General features: G+C 37.4%; 1 protein-coding gene across 2 annotated transcripts in view; it reads left to right on the top strand.

Annotated features, from left to right (window-relative positions):
- TTC7B (tetratricopeptide repeat domain 7B) overlaps positions 1 to 24,845 on the top strand; it is a 144,634-nt gene that overhangs the window by 12,867 nt on the left and 106,922 nt on the right. For both annotated transcript variants that reach the window (XM_055716417.1, XM_055716416.1), the window contains exons 2-4: positions 8,280 to 8,434; positions 9,567 to 9,735; positions 23,616 to 23,746. In XM_055716417.1, the coding sequence (XP_055572392.1) occupies positions 8,280 to 8,434; positions 9,567 to 9,735; positions 23,616 to 23,746 (455 nt within the window). The remainder of the gene's footprint in view (positions 1 to 8,279; positions 8,435 to 9,566; positions 9,736 to 23,615; positions 23,747 to 24,845) is intronic.

The raw sequence follows: 24,845 nt of genomic DNA on the forward strand, positions 1-24,845 counted from the left end.
AATTCACTGTTTTTCTGCGAGTAACTGCTTCAGATCCCAATAGCGTGGTAACAATTTTGCTTCAAAAAGCAGATGTTAAAAATCAAGTAGCAAAGCAGCTGTCATTATATTTTTAGACACCATTTTACGAAGACATGTCATCATGTGCCCACCCTGTATTTATGCCAGCCTTTATTCTTATTTTGAAGATGGTTAGGGTTGATCCATATTGCAAAGAGGGATATCCATGCCTGCACAACTTTCTTCTCAAGACATTATGTATGAGTGTGTCTAAGCTTTCTCAAAGCTGAAAGAAAACAGCTTGCATGTATAGAAATGTCTGGGTTTTTTGCTTTTGCTTTCAGTGCTAACAGAAATGGATATTTTACCTAAAGTATCCTTCATTTTATCTTGCAGTTAGTTCCAAGGTGCTCAGACTTGTTGTTTATTATAGGCAGGTGGATTATTTCAACAGTACTATGATGTTGCAGAAACAAATGGGCAAGCTAGGCTGTCCTTCTCCCGTTAAGAGATGATTCTGCAATACAGTTGTGATAGAAATTGTCAAATACTTCCTAACTTTGCTAAGTAATTGTTGATGAACTCTTCAGTGGAGGAATGGATGAATAAGAGGGAGTCTTCCCTTTCATCAAGAATTTTATATTTATTCGTAACTATCTCAATTTTCCAAAAGTGGGAAACCAGTTTTCATGGTATCGCAACTGTTTACTAACAGTTCTTTTTTTCCTTTGAAACATCTGTTTAGACTGGCTGAAACAATGCTAGACTTCAAGGTGTCAGAAAACTTTACAGAGTTTAAATCTGTCTTTATAAAGTGTCTTACAAAAGAATATAATCTAGATCACTCATACTGTGCTGGAAGAAAAAGAAAAGCAATTTCTTTGCAAAAATTACATGCGTTATTTCAGGATGTCTTTAAGGGATAGCTAAAACTGATTAAAAACTCTGCTATATGGTTTCATAAACAGTTTCTTTCAGAAATGTCCACATAATTGGAATTTTGTTGTAAGCACTGTGGAGGCTCAATCTTACTGGCACAGAGTGGTTGACATGCCTCGGGCCAATGCTTTCTTAATAAAGTGCTCTCTCAGTCATAATTTGATTTAAAAATTTGTTGCCAATGTCTGGCCCCAACTGGCTGACTTAGCAGATGAGTGACTCAGTAAATAAGAAAAGCCTGCTTTGCAGTAGCTTTTATGGTTTGCATTCTGTGACCTGTTGTCTTTCAGTGCTAGTCACCAGCAGCTGAGCGAGTGCAGCGCTCCTGTGATGAAAGCCAGTCTGACAGTCTAACTTTCTCTGATGGTGCGGTGTCTCATGATATATAGCAGTGGTACAGGGAAAGGGTGAGTTGTGCTGTATATGGGTGACCTAGAAGAACACCTTTTGTTTTGATGGTTAATCTGATCTGTGTGTAAGTTTCAGTTTTTGTTTTCTCCTCTCCCACCTTTCCTCTGAAGGGAAGTATGTGTAATACATGCTGCTGCACGGTGACTGTCCCTAGCTAGTGTATGGATCAGCAGCTTCTCTAACTTGCATGGATGATGGGAACAAAATATCTGGGTGCTGTAGACTATCTGTCTCATCTTAAAGGTGTCTGGATAGTTTCAGACTATGCACCAGCATGAACTTAAGGCTTTGCTTTTGCGTGTGTCCTGTATTTAGAGACAATGTCTTATTTTCTCCAGTCGTTGTCAGAGAGAAGAAACTTAGCTTAGGTTGCAGAGGGGAGGATGACAGAGGAAAGAGGCTAAATTAAATTTTCCAGAGGTGGCTTCTTGTTTGTCTCCTCTTACTTTCCCCAGTTTGAGAAATTCTGCTGTGTACAAGAGAGGAGTAACCTTACAAACTTTCTGCGGAATGTTAGATCTCTGTCTATGCCTGTCTTGTTCTACTGTGTTCCCACAAATGGGTGAGCATTAGAGCTTCTAGAGCTGGTCTTCCTCTTTCTGTGGTGTAGCTGTTGAGCGAGGGGAGTATGGCTATACTCTGCTCTTGCATGTGCCAGTGCTGTTCTTTAAGTGAACCAGGTAAAGTGATTATTTGCCCCTTTAGTAATAGGGATGATTTCAGCACTTCGTTTTAAGAATCCTCATGCCTCAGGGAATGCATTTTCACACCTGACAGTGCAAGGTTTATTTTCATTTTCCTTAGTGTCTAACCTGTTCTTGCAAGATATGCGCTGATCTATTGTAACCATCCAAACTAGTTGTTTCATATCCTTCCATGACAATTTAGCAGAGTATATAAACAAAACATCTCTGGAGCTGGTGTGCAGTCTAGCTGTGTTTTACAACTGTCTCCATAAGGATAGATCTCCTGTATTTAACTTAAGAAATGCTTGTTACAGGAGTATGGGTGAGAAGAATTTTTGAGACTTACTTAAGGAATGCATATGAGAGGGAAGTCATGCATGATACTTTCCTCTTTGGCACGTTTGAAGTTCTGCTCTTCGAAGTGTTGAAGAATGTCAATGGTAGACCTCACTCTCTTCATTGCAAGCAGCCTTGATGATATTCCCGCTCTTGAACGAAAGCACTTTTTTTAGAGTGTCATTTGGAATCCTTGCTATGTTTGATGTTCGTGTTTCTTTCTTGGAAATGAAGTTTGCTCAGTGAAGCATTAAACTGAATAAAAGGAAAGAGGAATGTTGCTTGTTTGGTTTTGATGAGTACAGATCAGGAGGGAAGTATCTACTTGCACGTCCCTTAAAACTTACAGTTGGACATATTTTACTTCTTTTTAAGTTACCACTTAGTTTTGATTTTGCTAATTGTATTTTTAATCTTCATTGTCCTTCTCCGAAGTAGTTCATTACTATGGTGACCTCAAGTGTTATTTTCAAGGCCCACTCTCTGGGCTTTTTTTACCTTTTTAAAGAGGCTTGTAAACAAAAATTGTGCATTGGGAGCACTCTCTGGAGTCTTCTGAATATTATTAGTAAAATACCTGTGCTGAAGGGACCCCTCAGTGACCTGTTCTTTGCAAGGCAAATATCTGCATCCTGTGAACATCTTCTGAAGCACAGTTTTGTAGGTTTGGAGCAGGCCTCTGATCTCTGAGACCCTTTCACACAGCACATATGAAACTCCTTACACCAAAGACTAACCTGCTTTGCATTGGTGGAAAAAACCAGCTGTCTTTTCTGTGCACACAGTTGGTTTCCAGCGACAGAAGAGTTGCAGGAAGTGCAGTCCTACAGAGTGTTATGCTAAAACTGTCTTTGAGCAGGGTAATGTTAGTCATAATATCTGACTTTACTATTTGTTTATAATAATGCTGTGGCTATGCTAATGAAATATGGAATTTGGAATAAGGCTGTAGATTTTGTCAGTTTAATTCTTGTGGAGTCTGCAGCTTGAAACTGAAGCTATGCAAAATGTTGATTTTTATCAATTATGATAAAACTTCTGTTTGAAGGAAAAGAAAACATGCAGAAAATTAACAAAATAGATGCTGAGTACCTTTAAAAATAAAGAGATCTCATTTTATCATATTGCTTCTCTTGGAGAATTTGCTTTATTGCAGCAATTGACAGTTTTCTGTACCATTTGTGCTTTTTAGTATATGTATCAGTGCTTGCAGAAAATCTGTTGATATTGATGGAAAATTACTCCATTTGATGGAAAAGTCTCATGAAATGAAGCATTATGCCCTGACAGAGGATGACTCTGTTGGGCAAAGGGAGCATATGCAAGTCTCTGATACCCAGGTGGGATGTGTCAGTGCTGAAATAGCTGGCCAGTGTCACTGCAAGGACACAGTCATGTTTTTAGAGGTCCTGGTGACTGAGGGTGATTCTTGATGACTAGAAAAAGGCACATACGACCATTTGCAAGGTCGAGAATGAGAATCTAGGGACTACAGGTGGATCAGCCTACCCTCACGCCCTGGGAAGATTAGGAAGCATATCCTGGAAACCAGCTGGAAAGATAAGGAGGAGATTTGGATCAGTTGACATGGGTTTATCAAGGACTAGCCAAGCAGATAGCTTTTTGAGACATGACTGACTATATGGATAAAGTAGGGACAGTGGATATTGTTGGCTTCAACTTTGTCTAGACTTTGGACATAGTTCCCCATAGCATATCTTGTTAAAAATACAGGTGGACTAGGAGGTAGGTGGAAAACTGGTTGGGCTCAGAAGTTTGATCACAGGTTAAAAAGACACAAAAACCAACAAACATCTGTGATGTCTTAGAAGTGGAGCCTCTCAGGGGTTGATACTGCAATCAGTACTGTTTAGTGTTTTTCTTGGTGACTTAGACATTGAGAATGTACCCTCAGTGGTTTTGTGGATGTTAGAAAACTGGGGGGAGTATATGGCTGCTGTTTAGAGTGATCTCAACAGGCTGGAGAAATGGACTAATGGCAAAATTCATGAAGTTGAGCAAATGCAAATGCCATGGTACTGTACTTGAGAAGGAATAGCTGTAATAGTATAGTCTGTGGATCAACTGGCTAAAAAGCAGCTTTGCGGAAGAGGATCTGAAGGTCCTGGTGAATGACAAAGGGAGTGTGAGTTGGCAGCAAACCCATGCAGCAATGAAGACCAACTGCACACTGCGCTGTATTAGCAAGAATGTAGTCAGCAGTTTGAGAGAAATTATTATTCCCTACAGTTTGTCACTTGTGAGACCACATCTGGTCCATGAGACCGTATCTCAGCTTGGGCTCCCCAGCGCAAGACAGACATTGGTATAGTAGAGCTAGCCCTGTGGAGGACCACCAAGATGATAAGGGGGTAAAAGCACGTGACCGAAGAGAACCAGCTGAGAGTGCTGCATTTGTTAAATCTTAGGAAGGGAAGACAAAGAGGGAATCCTACTGCAACCACCTCCCACCCTCACCCCCCGCCTCGGGTATGGAGGTAGCCTCTTCTCAGAAATGTATAGTGAAAGAATCAGAAGCAGTGGACAAAAATTGCAAGAAAGGAAATGTGGAGTGGATAGCAAGGAAACAATTTTCACACTAAGAACAGTCAAATGTTGGAAAAGGTTGTCTGGAGGGGTTTTTTAATCTGTGGAAATGCTCAAAACTGAGTATGATCCTGTGTTGCCTGCCCTAATGTTGAAGTATGTTTTGAATTTCTTTTTCTTCACTTTTAAAATATCTTTTATTTTTCTTCTTTGCTGATTCAATTAAAGAGTACCCACATCAGTGCAAATTGCTTCAAAAATTCCTGGAACTATAATATTGTGATTGTATGGGAACAAACTGGGTCCTTGTCTACTTTTATTTTGTCACAGGATTTAAGATTTCAGGTATAATACATTAGAAAAAAACTTAAAATGATAGGTGTTTTTTATAGCCTATGAACTTGAAAATGGTAGTTGTGCAGGTTACAGATGAGTAGCATGGTACAGGATGATGAGCTGGGTGCAATAAAAGAGAACGTTTTTGGCTGGCTCTCTTCCTCTTCTCCAGAAGGCAAAGTGTAGTTGTTTGTCTTTGGCCAATCTCAACCTCAACCCAGTCTTCAGGCAGGCCTGTGGCTGCGGTGGGAGGCAGTCTGGGGTCTCTGGCTTGGGCCCTTTCCTAGGGCAGTGCAGTTGACGACAACTGTCAGAGCTGGTGGCTGCTGCTGTTACAAGGTAGTAGAGTGATGGAGGCAGTGGGCAAGGTATTTCAGAGCTTGGTGTTGGTCCCTCCAGGTGCTTATGCTGAGAGCATCTACTGCCCTTTTCCCTGCTTTTTACTGTGCTCTTATATAAAGTATGGGTAAAACTCATGCTGTAGTAAAGAAATATTTGTTTTGTGTTTATTTTCTAAGCGTAGGAAGGACTCTGCAAGCCATATTAAGTCATAAACAGGGTCAATCCTGATAGATCAAGTGGTAAAGTCCTCTTTAGCCTGTTTCCTGCTGCAGCTAACAATGGGTCTCTTGTGCATTACCAAAACAGTTCTTATTTACTGTAGAACCTTCTCATTCTAGTTCTGTTCATAAACGTTAAATTTCCAGTGTGCAAGATGATTAGCTAACCTTCAACGCAGTATACCCTAAGGTGTATCTAAAATACTATAGTGTACAACCTTTGAGCCTTAATGTTTGTCAGAACTGAAGTTTAACTGCTCTTATTTGTTTTGTTAAAATGTACATCATATGTTTGAGATGAAAACATTTCAGTGAGACTATAAACTGATCAACTTCTTTGTTAAGGGATGTACAAATTGTATGATAGGTTTACTGATGCATGTCAAAATGTGCCATTTGCCATTGAATAGGTAAAGAAAAACATTTTTTTGCTTGGCAATTAGTGAGTAATAAAATGTCAATGTTATACTATAGGTGTATTATCAAGTGGTAGTAATATTTTAATTTTTTTTAACTGGAAATTGTGTGCATTTAATATGTATTTGAGAGATGCCAAGTGTCATGTTGTAGTAATATTTTAATTTTTTTTAACTGGAAATTGTGTGCATTTAATATGTATTTGAGAGATGCCAAGTGTCATGTTGTTTTGAAATGTCTCTGAAGTAACAGTGTACCAGGGAGATACTTTGTTTTCCTCTTCCTTAGCTTTCAGAGAACTGACATTTTTGGCTAGCGTGTGTGGAATCTGTATCCAGAGTGCATTGTTGTGGTGAGGATAAATTGAGCAGAAGGTGCACTGTTAAGGCAAAATAAAACACATGTGAAGAGGCATAAAGCTGCTCTTGAAAGAAGAAAGTGCATGCAGAAAGTGACACTTCAGATTATTTGGTGTTGTCTGGTGTAGGGATGAGATGAGTGTAGCTGAAGCGTCAGGAGAAACTTTGATGGGCAAAGGAATGGAACTGCTACTGCAAATTTGAGATTGATGAACTTGACAACTATGATCTGAAAGGCAGCAAGTTAAGCAGGCTGGCAACCAGGCTGCATCTGTGGTGTGGCTTGCCTTCATCTGGACCCTGAGAACTTTCCCTTCTGCAGCAGTGTTTAAACAGTAAAATGTAAGTGAATGATAGCTGAGAACAAATAAATGTCTAGATTACCATGGATATCTTTCCCAGAACACCAAATAAAAAACATAAATGGAAAAATAAGCACTCCCTTGATACTTTTGCTATTTGTCTGGTCTCAAACTCTCTTGAAGAAATTGTGGTTTAAGAATCAGCAGTTAGCTGGAGGTTTTAAGGAGAAAAAAATAGGGGGTTTTGTCTTAATACTTGATAAGACATATTACAGGACAGCACTGGTCTTTATAGCTTGCTGTACAATGGCATTGTACATGGCTTATATACTACTCCAAATGACACAAGGCTGAAATTTGTTGTACTTAAACAGCCAGGTAATGCTGATGCATTTATACAGCCTGAGGGAAAGCTTTGCTACAATAACACTGACTTTTGCATGTCCTAGTTTTTCTGACCCTTTACATAACCTCTAAGACCAGTGCTAATGGTTATAGGGTGGTGAGCTTTTTTCTGCTTTTTAGTTTTTGCCTTTCCCCATTTAAAAATCTATTTTATTTATTGTTAGTTCAAATTTTGGTTATTCAGCCATTGTTTGTGAGACATGACCTGGTCTTTTCAATTTGCACATAGTGAGGCGATAACTTTTCCAGCTCTCTTCTCACTAGAGGAACTACTCAATGTGTTTCAGTAAAATAAGTTCAGTGGTCCTGGATAAGGGCAAGGTAGAGGATGACCAGATTACTGAATTCCAGCAAACATGCTAGCTGCAGCTTTGCTGGGACGCCTGGTATTACGTTCTACCTTCATGTCTGAGAAGTGGTGGTAAGCCTCCTAAGAAACAGACTGATAGATGAGAAATGGACTTTCATGCTGGGATGGCTGGAGCCTTAACAAGGTCTGAGTGATACCTACATTCTTACAGCCGAGATATGGGTGGTGATGAAAGGCATCGTGAGGGACATGTAACATAAAACTAGTTGCATAAATTAGTTCTATGTCAGTATTCATATTTGAAACTACAATAGGCATCTTGTGAAACACACACCATTTTTTGGGTAAAGTGAATCTCAGAAGTGTATATTGTGACATTCACAAAAATACATAATCCTTTTGAATCAAGTGTTGCTTTTTAAGGAGGAGAACAACACTGACCAGTTTAATGTCCTAAATCATTATAGCTTAGAACACAGGAGACTTGATTCTACAATGAATCAAGCAGGTAAAAGATAAATTGAAAAGTACCACGTGACTTGCGTTAAATCTGAGTACTTGACACTGTTTGTTTTGGTTAGTTTGTATTTAAAATCCGTGCAATGACTGCCTCCACTGAAATGTTAGTGAAATAAAATTCTAATAATTCATGTGTTTGGTTTTATTTACAGATGATATGGCAGAACTTCTTCTTGGGGAGTCCAAACTAGAACAATTTTTGAAGGAAAACACTCTTAAACAGAGTAGTAGTCCACGTGGCCCGCAGCCGAAGCTGACTGAGGTCAGGAAACATCTCACAGCAGCACTCGATAGAGGAAACCTAAAGGTATGTAAATCAGTCTAAGCAAGAATTAGAAAAGCTGAATTTGGCTGGAGTGCTCTACTGATTATGGAAAAATATGTGGAAAGTGCTTGTGTGGTGTTTTATTATCATTGCTGTTCCCAGAACATCATCAGCACTATGCTATTTCATGGCTCTGTGTTTCTCCATGGATTTTTATTCAGTTAAATTTCTCAAATCTTCTTTCATTAGAAAAATAAGAAAATTGTCATTGACTTCTGGGATGCTTAAGTGAAATACAACCTGTTTTGTGGAAGTTTTTCTTGGAGTATATAACTATATTGTTCTTTGTAGTGTCCATTAAATAGAAGCGTTAAAAAATGCAAAATACATTACAAACTTCACAAATTTCTGTAATAGTCTCTTAAGTATTCAGGAAAGGTTCCTTAAGTTATGTTTGCAGGTGCGGAAGGTGAGGTTAATACTTGAGAGCATATTCTGTCATAACCTTTTGATGTTCTTAACCATACTGGCCCTTCTTTTACTTAACTGTTGTTGTAGCTACTAAAGCAGCTTATGTTTTCTGTACTCAATGTCCATCCTTTGAGACGTCATAAGGACCTTGTTTTGCAGTCATCCTTAATGTTTTGTCTCCTATGATTTGTGGGAGTGTTAATTTCTCCTCCTTTTCTTTCTTCATTCCTCCATAAATTCTTTTCAATTTATACTTTGAAATTGTGCAAATTCATAGGCTGTGGAACATATATCATTAAGTTTTGATGCTATGTTATTTTCAACTGTATTTGTGGTGTTAGAAAAAAAATCATTGGAGGAGTTGTAATGATAGGCTGCCTTTAAATAGTTCTGTCACCTGGCAAAGCTGGATTCTGACTGAGAGGTATTTCTGGTGCATGTGTAAATAAATGTGTGAATACAAAATGACTGGTAATGCTTGTTGGTAGCTTGGTGGAATGAGGTTTTGTGGATTCATCCCTTACCACAAGCTTCCCAAATATTACATGAAGAAAGAATTTTGTTGGTTTGTTGCTCTGTCCTAAGAAATACCCTGCGGATTTCTACAGTGAATATATACAGAAAATAAACCAAATATTTATCAGAAAGAATTAGGTGTGTTTTCTCAGGAAAAAGAACCTTTTCTTATTCCTCTTCCTTCTAGCCAGAATTCCTACAAGAAGCTAACCTTATTATGGCCAAGTTAAACTATGTGGAAGGTGATTACAAAGAAGCTCTGAACACATATGCCAGAGTTGGAGTTGATGACCTGCAGTTAGCTGCAGTGCCACCATACAGGCTACGCCTGATTGCTGAAGCATATTCTACTAAAGGTAAGATTGCTCTTTCCAGTATAATAATGTGGAAATAGTGTTTAAAAAAGTAAATTCATCTTTTGTCCGAAGGTAAAGAATTTTGTGGCACGCATATCATCAACACAGTGATGGAGTACCACATTTGCAGATAAATAAGAGGATAGTTTAGCCTCTAAATTATTCTGAGTTTGTGCTAGGTTGACAAGACTTTTACCTCAATTAATATGTTAACTGTGCTGTCACCCAATCAAATTTTTTGATGCGTGTATCCTTCCATATGTAAATGTCACAATAACTGCAGATAGATGTTAAAGTATTATCACTATTACTGAAAGAACTAGTACAGTTGTGCACTCGCTGTGGTCAGAACTGGAGAACCTTGATTCACCGTGATGCCTTTTACTGAATGTTAAAATGCTCAAAGCCAAATGGCTTAACTAAATTGCTACTTAATTGAAGAAAAATAGTAATAACATGATAAAATTACTTAAAACAGTTAATTTCTTGCAGTTTTATTTTTGAATTTTTCTTACATGAATATCTTTTTTTTAAAAAATCAGAAAGGGCAGATAATTAGATTTTTTTCTTTAACCAATCTAGTATAATGAAAATTGTAATGCTGGCCTTATGTCTTAAGGTGGCAGTGCCACTTCAGTTTAGAAAAATCACTAACAGACTGTAAGCTGGGTCAGTGTGTTGAGGAAAGTGGCAGTTGCTGCTGTAGGTGTATGAGAATTTACTGTGTCCAAGTGTTTGCTTTGGTCTGCTGTGTTTAAGCTTGGGTTTGGTTGCATATGTCGAAAGTTTTTTGTTAAGTATCAAAAGTCAGCAAACACTATTTATGAGAAACTTCAATAGCATTCACTGACAACTGGCCAAAAATTGTTTCTAACATTAGTCTTGGAAGAGTATAACTGGTTTGCACCAGCACAGTCCTTTAGTAAATGACAGGCATGAATCATCCTCTATAGAGATGTCAAGGAAATAAGAGAACTAACTGATAGCAGAGACAAAAGGATGTTTCCTAAATCTAGGCAATATTTAGATTAAAGTGGGAAGGGAGTACATGGGGCATTCTTACATATGACGTAGATCTACCCAGTTCTCTCATACACCATCTGTGTGGGCTTTTTGGCAATGTCTGATATGGGTAGACTTCCACTCAGCTTTGTGGGGTTTGGTTGTGTTTTTTGTTTTGTTTTTTTTTGAACCTGTAGGACATCTGTTGAATTTGTCATGTTCTTTCCAGGCAAATGAGATCTTGGACCTGATCAACTTTAAGTACCTAAATTTGGTTTTATCTCCAAGGAATCTCAGTAATTTAATTGAATCTTTTCCCAGAGCTCGTCTCTTCTGACTGTTTTATTTGATCTCATAAAGACCTCTAACAGTTGAAACGCAAAAGCATTCATTTTGCAGAAAGGAGTAGTATTATTAATTTTACTTAATGTAAAAATAATTTATTAGGAAATAGTAAAATATGTATCTCTTCTGCTCTGGAATGTTTTGTAGGTTCATCATATTGGGGGGGGGGGGGGGGGGGGGAAGAGAGGAAAACCACCATGTCTTCTGCCTAGACATGATGGGGTTTTTTTTGCTTCTGATTTCAAGTGTTATACTTAGACATTGAAATCTGTCATATCAAGCCTGACCTAATCTTGATTAGACTTCATTGATTTGGTCACTTCTAGTGGGTGACTGGCTACCAGTTTACCTGAGCAAACTATTGGGGTTTTGTTCTTTGTCTGTTGATGTTCAGAATTATTTTTTTTTGCTACCGTGTTTCCAGTATGAATGGAAACTTCATAAATTTGCTATGCCTTCTCCCCATGGTAGCAGGTTGCAAGAATATAATCTTCTGTGTGTTCTGAAATGAGGTAGAATCCCAGAGCAGTCTTAAATTTAGTATTCAAAGTCTAGAGAAGTTTAGAGTAATTGACAGCTAAATAGCATATGCACAGTTAATTCTCACTGTGTTCCCCATTTCCTGTAGAATTTCTTCTTTCTCCTTGTAAGAGTGGACTATAAACTTTTCAGTCTTAGTTCAGGCTCTCTTCAGAGGTGATTGAGTCTTGTAGGTATTACCCAACTAAACGCAAGTTATTTGTCCAGGGATTTTGTGTTTCTGCTTGCAAGTTCAAGGATAGCCTGATTATTTAAAGATAAAACTTCTCAGTATTTAGATCTTACTTTTTTGGCAGTCATGAACATAGCACCATGTTATTAAGCAATGAGGGACTGTCTGTGCTGCCTGTCAGCGAGCATCAGCACAGCTGCACTGTTCAGTGTGGCAGCCTGCACGGAGGCAGGTAAATATACCTGGTTTAGTTGTCCCATTTCAATCGAGTTTGGGGCAAATCCAGTTCCAGTGGATTTGCAGTCTTGTGTGCTATTGTGTAGTGGTCTGATACTGCTTACCTCTGACAAAAGCATAGGGCAGATAACTTATGGTAGTTCTTAATTGCCTTAGAATTTTTTTCTGTATTTAAGGTGGGGCAACCTCCAAGGGCTTACTTTCTCACTCTTGAGGTTTCATTCTGTAAGGTAAAAGGCGATAGATTATTGAGTGGGATGCTTGACTTGACATGTTCCTTCTACAGTTGTTCCAGGGTACTTAAATGAGCATGTTACGCTGTAACCCTAGGCAGTTAGCAGTTCACAACAAGCCCTTTGCATTTACCTGCTTTCCCTGTGTCCCATGTTACTCTTGCTTGTGGAACATAATAAAATACAAAAAAAATACATCTTTCTGCTCTTCACAGTGAATGAAAGGTTCAGTATGTGTGTATGGATGCAGTGAAGTGCAAAAATGGCTCTAAGGTTAAGGTCAAGCTGAATTTTGCTGCAGTTTTATCTACTGGTGGCTAGAAAGAAGGAGAGGAGGAACAGCAGTAGTGACAATTGTGGGGAGGCAAAATGGAATCAGAACATGGCCAGGGAAATGAGATCCCCAAATGGTTGGCTGTGGAGGGTGTGTGTGTGTGTGTATTTGTTTATGTGTATATATGTTCATTTATGTGCACATATATAAACATATGTCTGCATGTATTTATGTTGTTAGAAAGTAAAGTGTGAAAAAAACCAGAAGAGGAAAATTGTTATTGCCTCTTCAGACTCTCCAGAGTGTGTCTGAACACATTATCCATCCAGGTTGTTTGTAAACCTCACTGCAAAATGTTCATTAAATTACAATAGTCTTCATTACAAAAGTCTTCATTACGGTAGTCCAGAACATGAAATTTAGTGTCTTTGCGCTCCTGCAGTCATCAACTTAGAATAACTGTCATTTAACTAAAGAACTAAAGCCATCTCATCTGCTGCCTGCAGTGCACTCACAAAGGGGGTCCTCAATTTTTTTATTAAATAGATGAATAAATGCAGTATATCTTTAAAAGAATGCTTTTAAGACTCTGTGCTGCTTATAGCTTTAGCTGAAGACAGCATATTTAGAAGAATATAAGTGAGAGGCATAGTATGGAATGAATGTAAGTCAAGTGAAGGATTCAAAGGCTCTCAAACCCAGCAGGGAAGATTAAATGTTACTCTTTTCTTGGAAATGGCTAGTTAGTGCAATGATGGTTCTAATCTTCCAAAGAAAGCTCCTTGATAGATTTGCCAATATGCAACACAGTAAAATTTCAACAAAATTCTAAGAAAAATCCTAACAAATTACCTTTGAAATCTTTTCCATTTCCTTTATGTGTGGCTCTTTGCCAGTTTGTGATGTGCAGGGAATCACAGGGCCCCAGTGCCCGAGCAGTGCCGGGAAGTGGTTCCTGTCTGTTGCTCCTCCTAGGGAAAATGTTCAAAATTCTTAGTGCGGTGGTAAAGGCACTGTTGTTTCATCAGAACCAAAAGCTCATGGGCAGTTGTTTATAATGGTAAGCAAAAAAAAAAAAAAAAAAAAGGCGCTTTGGAAAGAAATTCAAGGAACAGGACAAGTTCAGTTGGGTTGGCTTTTTTCTGGCTTCTGGCAACAAAAGCTGCTGCTAGCAGTGATGTTTTATGCTTTATCTTGACTAGAAGATGCAAGAGTGGTCTCAGGAAAAGTTTTCTGCTGCTGTGTCCATTAAAACAGCAGAGAGTAGACTAGCCATATGAATATGGATGAGGCAAAGTGTCAGAAACTTGATTAGAGTAGGTCAGGACTCAGCACTGTTCAGATATCCCTCACGCAAAAGTTGCAAAGCAGTAACTACCACACAGTATACTGAATGTAGTGTAATTCTGTTATTTTCCCGCCTTTCTTCACCATTTCCTCAAATTCACAAGTTAAAAATAGAAGTGTAGTGGAGGATGATCTTCTATGTGGTTAACTTTGTGGACAGGCATCCTTTTTTACCTTACCCTGATTTTTGTGTGTGTGTGCCCATAGAATACAGTTCTGGATTAGATCTAGTGTTTTCTTTACCTGAAAGAGCTGATTTTGATACTGTGCTACTGAGTAATGACTCTGTATGTGTATGTAGAAGGTGATGTTATAGGATAGAGTATTAATAAAATCATAGGTTTGATATTAAATACAGAATTTTCTTAGATTCAAAGACTTGAAAAAATTGGGGCAATTTTTAAATGTCATATAAAACACAGGAATTAAACGATGGAGATTTTCAAATCAAGTGCTTAGTATTTGCAAAAACACGAGAATACTTACTTGTGTCTGTTGGTTATTTTTTCCCCCATCTGCTTGTAATTACATTTGACATGAATGTGGAGGAGAAGCATCCGATAAAACAGTTTTTTTGTAGTAGTTTATTTCAAGAGGATGTGATGAGGGAAAGAAAAATGGGCATCAAAGGACGTTGTTGAGGAGATGGGCAGGTTTGCACTACTCTGTTGTGGCAAAGAGTTAATCTGAAAGCAGATGTATGAATGTTCCTGGAGCCAGCTCCCTGCAGCTGTTGCCTTCCCTTCTTTTGTACTAGCACTTAAGATAGTAGGTCACAGGAGCAGGTCATACCTTTAATATGGAGTTTTAGGAAGCAGTACAGAAAAAAGCAGATTTTTTTTTCTGCCACAAATGTAGCTTGGACATCAGTATCAGTTATTAGAACTGTCCTATGCAGCAAGAGCAAAGCTAAGAGATGAGGCTGGGCAGAGGAAGGAGAAAGGAAGAACAATCTTGATATTATGGTGGTAAGACTTGGCTCAAAGTAAAATGTAGAGGGATTTTGCACATTTCTGGCTGTGTTACATACTTGATGTTTAAGTATCTGCTTGGATCATTTATTTCTGTCATTCATCATGTGGGAATGACTACCTTCTGGTAAGTAGAGCAGGTTCCCATGTTCCAAGAGGTTAATTTTGTCTCTAGTACCCATTTGTTTACTTTCTTCACTAGATCATTTTCATTGGCAAAACTCAGTTCTGAGACTGAGGAAAACCTTGACTTACAAAAAAGTTGAAATGTTATGAATCCATAAATGAGTAATTAAAGACTGGATATGTCTGACTTTTTTCCTTTTTCACTTTAGGCTTGTGTGGCTAGCTGCAACTTTTTCTTCTCCCTTTTACAAGACCAACCAGAAAAACACTCTATATGCTGTTACCATACAGAAGTATATATTTAGAGTCCATTTTAATAAAGGCTAAAGATAATATTCTCCTAGGGAGAAGGCATCTGGGAACAAGACTGTTAATTTTCTGCAAGTTTTCAGCATTTATGAATGAGGTAATATGCTGGAAAGTACAGATAGGTATTATTCAGCTACTGTGGATGGCAATATCTTCAATGTTTCTAAGTGATTTTTTGTTTGCTTATGGAAGCAGAGATGAGATACATGCACAGTGGGATATGGACATGTTAATTTAGGAAGGTGCAGCTTGTCAGTAACTGAAATAACAAGTATATATTTAACTAGGAAATCAGCTTTTTAAAATCTTAGTAACATGATTCTGATACTGCTGCATAAGTAAAAAGACAATTGAAAAATGAATACTTGACATTACAAAGTAATGAATCTTTCTACACATGCTTATAGATGAAGATAGAAATTTACAGATCTGACATTTCTTAAAGTCTGCAACTTTGTAAACTTGATTTTAGTAAATAAATTGTGTTTATGTTTAATATACTGTATAGATGAGTAGACTATTCCAGGTATCTGTCAATGTGGCTGTGTTGTATTGCAGTAACAAATTCTTGTTAAGTATGTGAGGGATGTCATCGGTAAGTTAGACATTACAGGATTGTAGTCTTATTGCTGCAGGCCCTTTTACATCTCATATTGCCTGTTCAAATAACTGTGTTTATATTTAGATGATGTATGTTGAGTAAGGTGAGACTGTCTTTACTACTGCTGACCCATATTCAAATTTAATGTTGCATTTACCAAGTTAAATGATTGGCCGTTAATTAGTTCTATTTACAGAAACATGGAAATACTCATGAGGTTCAGTGGAAGTGTCAGGTGCATGTGAATTGCTACTTTGCCATTGGCACAAGATGCTGCTCTGAAGTTCAGTTGAAATGGGATCTGCCCCACTGCTAGCCTGTGTCAGCAGACACCAAGAAACTCTTAGTGGAAGAATGCTAAATGAAAGCTGTTTTAGTAATTATGCCAGGGATCTCTAGCCTCATTAGGCAATGGGTCAAAGACTCGACTTAAGTTCCCTCCTCCTGTATTGCTGTGCAAATGTTGCAGCCCATCAGCAAACAGTTTGCAAACCAGGGCTAGAAAGCTTGTCCCATAGATACTTCAAGCTTTGTCTGTTAAAGCTTGTCTTTCCCCAGTCTATTTTTACAACTTCTGCCCTGCTGGAGCAGTGACTGTGGGGGAACGACCCCAGGAGTTTGTACTGCTTTCCTCAGTGCTGCTTTTAGCTCCAGTATTTGAAATACAAACACTGAATGAAAATAATATGCTTCTTATTATAATAGACTTCTTTAGGACTTGAGTGTTTTGGTGGTATGGTTTTCTTGTTCTTAATTTCTTCCAGAACTTTGGATTTTCTTCAGAATCTTGCCTTTGGCAGGGTGAAGAGAGGGAGAAAATGTTAGGCCAAAATTAAAAATCAGCGATTATGGTGTTTTTTTCTCATGGCATGGGAAGAACTGGCATCACAGTGGAGCCTGGACTTTTTTTTTCCCTCAGAGGTGCATGTAGGAGCAATCCTGACAATTTCAGCAGACAGTGTAAATTCTGTAGTTAAACTATCTCTTTTCCCCTGAGTGAACACTTCCTTGATGACCACTTCATGTACTGCTGTGCAGCTCTTCTGCTTTGGGGTGTGTGTGTGTGTTCTTCAGAGATTCACTCAATCTTTTTGCAGCTTTTAGCTCTAGTTTGCACTGTTTCAGCCTCTCTGGAAGGTGCTTGTCTGTTAAAGGGCTGTACTTACAGCAAGAATTGTCTGGCACATGGTTCTTAAGAAACATACGCATATGTGAAAATACTGATCTTTTCTGTTTAGAAGTATTGTAAAAGTCTGTTTTGTACTCTTGAGAAAATACAAAGATTTGAATATCATTATCTTTAGAGGAAAAATGTGACCAATCATTTCACAACAGTTGTGTCAGACGATACTATACAAAATCCCTAAATATTCTTATGGGTTTATTGAGTGCTTGGATTAATAAGTAGGCTTTGTTTTCAGAAAATCAGACGAGTGGTGTTTGTTATTTGGTTTTTGGGGTTTTTTTTCTCTTTTTAACTTTGAGAAACTTCAAGATACTTAGAAGTACTAGCATATCTATGGCATTAGAAGAGCTGTACTAATGAAATGATGTTGCAGTGTGAGCATACGTGACAAAACACTGTCTTCAGCTCTGGGAAGTTGTGTTTCTGTTGCTCTGGGTGTCATCTAGAATGGAATTTAATTCTCTGTAAGTAGTCTGTGTTTAAAAGAGTGGCTAGCCAGAGCAGCTTCCCTTAAATCTAAGTATGCTGAGAGAATGGGGGCTTGACTTCTTTTTGATGCCTTTTCTGGAAACTAGCCATAGAGATCCTGCATCCTGACAGATTCTGTAGACTTTTTTTCCCTGCCTGTATCTTGGCATAGGGGGATGGGCAATAGAAGGTACCTGAAAAATCAGAGAAGTTAATTGCGTTTCTTTAGATTGCCGAAAGAAACAGGAAATTCTTACTGTGAAAGACGTAGCTTGTTATCGATATATTTCCCTACTCTATTCTTACTTTTCCTCCTTTGCTTTATAATGATTACTTTACAAATACCACTAGGGAATTGAAGAGGTTAAGAACTCATGCTTTGCTTTCTAAATAAATTCTTTCACAATCTTTGAGGACTTATAGAAATAAGTCCTTCCCTTCAGTGAGATTAGAAGTGTTTGTTCTAAGCTCAGAAATAAACTGTAGGAATTCCTTGATAGCAGTAACTCAGATTGTTTTCAGTTCCTCTTTTAAAATTACTAAAAAATGTTTGCTATAGTTTATATAATTGTTTGTTCTAAATATATAAGATAAATATGACGTTTTTTTAAAAGGAGATGAAGGGGGATTATTATTTTTTGTGTGTGTGTTTGCAGCATTTGGAACACTTACCAGTGTTGCTTTGCATATTATATAGGGAAGAGAAAGTACTGTATACTCATACATACTTGGATTTTTTCTGTCCATTTAAGGAAAACAGGAAGCAAACCAGAAAACTTTATCTATTGATGTGTCACTCTCTCTCTTGCAAAAAGCATGTTTGTTTACTTAAGTATAAAATAATCTTCCGCTGTTTTTCCTCTGTCCTTTGACTTGTCTACTGAAAACAGTAGATATACCATGGGGTCCAGTATTATTTGTAGTTTGTAAAATTTAGAGATAAGGTACTGGCTGGCATCATGGAAAATCCTCAGATATACAGTGCAGTAAATGTGATAGGCTTTTCTTAGCCTTGTGTTTTGATTTTTTTTTTTTTTAAATGGTCTCAGTAGTGGTCTGAGTGGTAGGAGTACTTAGTAAAGATCTGAACTGTGCTATGGATTCACTTTTAACCTTAAGAGTAATTTTGGTTACTGTGTATAATGAAATGGGAGTGTTAAGTAATCTATTTTTCTACAGAATTGATGTCTGCTTTTTTTTTTTTTTTAATGGTTTGTAAATGAAAAGTAATTACTGTTATTGTCCATCACAAAAAACGGCTGCCTATCTAAAATTAAGCAGATCTATTCCATGGGGACTTTTTAAACATTGTAACATTTGTTACTTCTTCTTACTGAATCCTGCTTGGTTTTGGGTAGTGGTCACTGAGTGCACATGTGGTGGTAGGGCTGGTCTGTTCTTGTGTTTGTGAAAAATGAAATAGTTTACTTGGTGGAACCTTGGCCACTGATTTGAGACCATAAGCACAAGAATGCCACTTGGAATAAGTGACAAAACTATCTATGGTTTGCTTTCTGAATCTTTTGCAAAATACACGTAAGTTATAAAGTTTTTGAAGATAGAAAGAAATCTTTGTGAGTTACAATGTAAATGCAATATCAGGCATACTTTTTTCTTGTTGAAATACAGTTTGTTGCTGTTCTGTTCTTTTGACAAGCAATTTTAGAGTTACTTTGAAAAACATGTAAGCTTAACTAGTACTGACTTGTATTCATTTCACTGCTTCTCACTTTCTTGTCCCTCAGGAGTCATCTTGCTTGGTATCAGGACTAGATATGTATGAGATAAGTGTCTTCCCAAAATAAAACTGACCCAGTTTGTTGGAAGCTTTTACTTGAAGGTGATTTTGACTGGAAGGGCTTAAACTTAAAAGGAATGAATATCAAAGTCAACTTGCGATATCAATTGATGGGATATTCTTGAATGCAGAATAAAACAAAATAACCAATGAAGGTTGTTGTCATGGTTTAACCCTGGTCAGCAACTAATCGCCACACAGCTGCTCACTCACTCCCAGATGGTGGGATGGGGGGGAGAACTGGAAGAGCAAACGTGAGAAAACTTGTGGGTTGAGATTAATGCAGTTTAATAAGTAAAGCAAAAGCTGTGCATGCAAGCAAAGCAAAACAAGGAATTAATTTACCACATCCCATCGGCAGGCAGGTGTTCAGCCATCTCCAGGGAAGCAGGGCTCCATCAAGTAGTAATGGTTACTTGGGAAGACAAAATGTTATCACTTCATATATCAAACCCTTCTTTCTTCTTCCCCCAGCTTTATATGCTGAGCATGATTCCATATGGTATGCTTTGGTCATTTGGGGTCAGCTGTCCTAACTTCATCCCCTCCCAACTCCTTGTGCTCCCCTAGCCTGCTCAGTGGCGGGGTTGTATGAGGATCAGAAAATGCCTTGATGCCGCGTAAGCACTGCTCAGCAGTAGCTAAAACATCCCTCTGTTATCACCCCTGTTTTCCACACAAATCCAAAGCACAGCCCCAGACAAGCTACTATGAAGGAAATTAACTCTGTCCTAGCCAAAACCAGCACAGTTAAATAAACCAATAGCTATGACCTTTACAACAAATGCAATAATATTTTGTAGCAGTATCATGTACCTCTTTTCCATATATCTCAAAGCAGTTTATAAACAGTTAAAGAGATTCCTGCCCTCTTGAGGGACAATAGCAGAGATTCCTGCCTGGCAGCTGTGGGAACAAGCACAAAGGGAAGAACTGACTTGTCTGAATATATGCAAAAGTCTTCAGTGGGTAGTTCAGGGCGATATGTATTTCTCTGAAATAAATGTGTTCCTCAGTTCTGTGTGTTACCACTTGCTCATTCTTTTTTCAAGGGCATAATATAATAATCCCTATTTTAATTAACTTCTTGTCCTCTCACAGTATTCTTACAAAGAAGTGGGCAGTATATTATGTGGTTGTTTTTGCTATGTCACTATAGTTATTTAAAATTAAACAATACTTTTATGTACTTTAATACACTCTTTCTTAAATTTCATCTGTATTTAAGAAAAAAAATAAATTAGTAGTCTGGAGGAACTCTTTGATTTTAACCTGTTATAGAAATTATAATCTATTCAAGGTTTTTTGTCTCATTGATGTATTTTTAATACAGTATTTAATAGTAATTATTTGTTCTGATGATGCAAGGAATGAAGCATCCAAACCATCCTGTTATGTTGTCATTTCAGGATAGCTCTCCACATGAACTTCCTGCTCCAAAGCATCGCATGCTTAAAATATACATACTTTCCCAGGCTGTAATAAACATGCCAGGAAAAATGCAGTGAATACTAGTTGTATAATAAAGTTACTCTAAGAAATAATATTATATACTTCATCAAAGGACACTTAGAATTTTGTACTTCCCTTCTGCATTATTAAAGTTCCTGGCAGAGCACCGAAGTGCTTTCATATTTTAAAGAAAATTCTCAGCTAAAATGAGAGAATGTTTTTATAATGAATTTTTCAGATTAAAAAGATTATAGTTGTGGGCATAAAGTATAAAAATAGAAATAGTAAATCCAAGTCAAATCTACAAATAGCTGGTTGAGTAATCTGTTTCATGTAGTGAAGGATTACTGTGGGGCACTGGCTGTTCATGTCATGTGAGAGATGGGGTGGGGAGGAGTGATCTGCTTACAACTATCTGGTGCTTTTAGTGATGTGACTTTTTATTGCAGCACATTTATTGTATTTTATGGTCACCTCTGAGTTTGAAAGTGTTTGTATAGGGCACTGCAAACTTTCTATCTGGCATCAACCTTACATTTAGATCTTCTTATCGGGGGTCTGGTCAAGCTTACTGCAGTAGCAAGATAACTTGACCTTTTTTTATAGCTTATAGTTAAATCTTGCTGCTTTTGAGTCTATGACTTACAGTTAGCAAAAAACCCCCACCACCCTCTCAGATATTTTCTATTTCATTGAAAATTTGAAAGAAAGCAGATTAGCTTTCTATTTTCAAATATTCTTAATTTTTAGAGATACATTAGGTAAAAACCATAACATGTCAGGGAAGTTCAGTGTCTGTTGTACTCAGGTTTGGCAGGTTTTTAAAAGACAGACAGACTATTTGTGTGTTTGCTGTGCTTTAGGAATGTGTAGGTTTTTGAAAAGTATATTGAATTTTATTTTGTCTTTAGTGGAGCAGTTAGTACTGGAGTCAGGATTTTGTCTAAACTGGGTGTATAGCTAGCAAATACAGCTGTGGGGTGTCTTGTTCGTGCTGGTAAAAGGGTAGATTGGAGAGTAAAGGTGGCCCAAAAGCTGATACAGACTTCAGGCATCCTCTCAAGCCAGAAATACGGCTTGATGATGGTGTTTTCTATACAGATGCGTTGTACTTCTACAGGGAGGTATTGAAAATTAATAGATGTTTTAAAAGAATCTGGAGGTCATAAATATTGCATAGTTTTGCGTTTATCAATAAACTCCAGATCCCATGGCTATGTCTTCTCAAGTTGTTTTAGTAAGAAAACTATTGTAATTCCAATGAAAACTACTGTCCCCACCATACATTATTGATGGACAGAAATCCTTTGATAAACTATTCTCCAAACTGGGTCTTATACTGCATGGCATTCTACAGACATCTGTTTTGTTGTTGGTTTTGGTTTTAGTTTCTCCAGCAACAGACTCTCAAAACCTTGGATGATGAATTGAGAATATGGTCATTTAAATTGTGAATTACATTAACGTGGGAGCAGTTGAGGGCACTTTAGGATCAGCATTTACTGCTGACAAGCTGGAGGGATGACCTGAAATAAATCTCTTAAGAACATATGTTCTATTTGAAGTGCTACACTTCAAATACAAATAATTATGCAGATAAACATAAAATGGGGTAACTGATGAGGCAGTTGGCTTGCAAAATATGATCTGTTGCAGGTCAAAACAGAAGAGAACATTTTACTAATATGTAAGGGAAGACACTAAAGTTCCGCCGATTGTTTTATTTTTTAAAAGTACCCTATATCAAAACCAGGAAGTCTTTAATCTCTGCTCAGTGCTATTGAGGCCTCAACTGAAGCCGTGTTTCCAGTTTGGGCACAGTGAGACAAGATAGAGGTAACCAGTTGGAGAGTGTCCAGAGGAGATAAAAATTATCAGCTGTCAAGGAAGCATGAAAAGAGTGAGAACTGACATTCTTTGTTGCAGGTGTGTCTGTCTCTCTAGAGAATTATTGAAAAAATGTTTTGTAAAGAAAGGAATAATCTTTCTATGAAGAAGACTAGGAGTGATTTAATCTAGGGAGGAAGATCTGGACATTAAGAAAAAATACTAATTGTGAGAATAGTTGAGTTCTGTGATATGTTGCGTAGGAAGGCTAAGGCATCCCTCTTGTCAGAGGCTAGGCACTGGATAGACAGCTGTCTGGGGTTGGTTGATTCTTCTGTCAGAAAAATGGATTAGTATTCTTGAGGTCCTTTCCAGCTGTTTTCTCTAATTATCTGGAGAACAACTTTTTGTGTTTTAAGCCATAAGAAGTGGCTTATGTAGGAGATAGCATTGATTAGTAAGAGTTATTGAGTTCTTACTTTAGACAAGCAAAGACCTTTTTTTTACCCTTCAAAACACAAGATAAATTTAAATACAAACATTATGCTTTCTAACTTCTTTTTCTTTTAAAATATGTTTTTATAGATCTTTCTGCCTTGCACTGTTAATAAGTTTGTTATTGCCTTGAGTGCCTTTCTTTACTCTGGGAAAGTGAAGATACATAAAGAAAATACATTTACTTAATATATTAAGTAAACTGGTATAGAAAGACACCAGACATTTTTGTGGTAGGCTGTCATAATGTCTTTTATATCAAGATTGCTTTTTAAAAAATTGCTACTTCTGGTTTTATAATTATTAAGGAGTCACTGTTATTTATATATTTATTTGTGTCTGTACCAGAAGACCATATCTTCATATGTTTTTGGTATTTTTTTTCTTTGTTTCTTCTCCTGACCAAAGGGGCTTAGCCTGGACTATTTTTTAGGTATAGCATTATATGACATTAGTTTTTAATGCTTCATTCGAGTTTTATTTCCCACCACCACCAGGTCTCTGTCTTGAGAAGTTGCCAATTTCTTCTTCAGCTAGCAACCTCCATGTAGACCGTGAACAAGAAATTGTTACATGCTACGAGAAGGCTGGGGATATTGCTCTTCTGTACCTTCAGGAGATAGAAAGGGTAAGCTGGGGTTATTTTCTTAACTGGAGAATTGCGTGGCTCATCTTTCATTAATATATTTTGGTAGCTCAACTAAAAGGTATCTATATATTTGTTTTCTTAGGACTTCAATGCACACTTACAGTTGGACAATAAATTAGTACGCCTTAATGCATGTACGGTAGCTGTTCTTCTGACTGTTCTCTTAGAAAATAGTGCTAGTAGTCCAAAAAGGGACCGAGCTCCTCTGAACTACTATATGTATTCAAGGTGCTGATCTGTGGCCTCTTGTTACCCTACAGTAGTTCATTTATGGACATGGGATTATGGTGTCTTTCAAATACACATGTTGGTGTATGTACAATGTATGCATATACTTACTAGCTTTTCAGATAATTGTTAAAAAGAATTCAATTCAAAATGAAGCTATGAAGATTGAAAATTGATCTTGTTGGTGTTTATTTGGAGCCAATAACTTAACTGCTCTTAAATCCTCTTTATAAAACTACTTGAAGGTAAAATTCTGAAATAACTTTGTACTTGTCAGCAAGACACTTGACATAGCAGTGGGATGTCCAGAATAGTAACTGAAAGTGTGTTTACTTCAGCTAATAGGTACAATCCTGGGACAATTAAAAAATAATCAGATATGATAGCCAGTTAAACATATGACTTTAAAACATAGATGAACTTCAGATAAATCTTAGCTTGATAAATGTTCTTGGACTTGATAGCCCATTTGTCGTTTTATCTGCTCAATATATTTTTTATTATATGTATGAAACTACAGTTACAGTTAAAATCTGAGGTACTAGATATGCGGGAGACCTGTTTTTTATTGATGAAAGCTGATATATCCAAGCTTCATATTGTTAGACCAAATATAACCTACAAACAGCTGTGCAGAATATTAGGCAAGTTACTGTTTTCCCCTCTAGTTTTATGGATTATGAATTATGAAAAAATAAAGTTAGGCTCTTTATTTGTAAAGAGCATAATGCTTCATGATCTAAAAGCTTTGCACTTTATCTGGATTTAAAGGGATACACAGGCTCTTTTATTTCCTTTTGTTTTCTTTGATACCATTAACCTTGTCTTGTTCCTTACCACTTAAGCAGAA

The sequence above is a fragment of the Falco cherrug genome, chromosome 7 (assembly GCF_023634085.1).
Source record: "Falco cherrug isolate bFalChe1 chromosome 7, bFalChe1.pri, whole genome shotgun sequence".
In the NCBI taxonomy this organism is placed as follows: Eukaryota; Metazoa; Chordata; class Aves; order Falconiformes; family Falconidae; genus Falco; species Falco cherrug.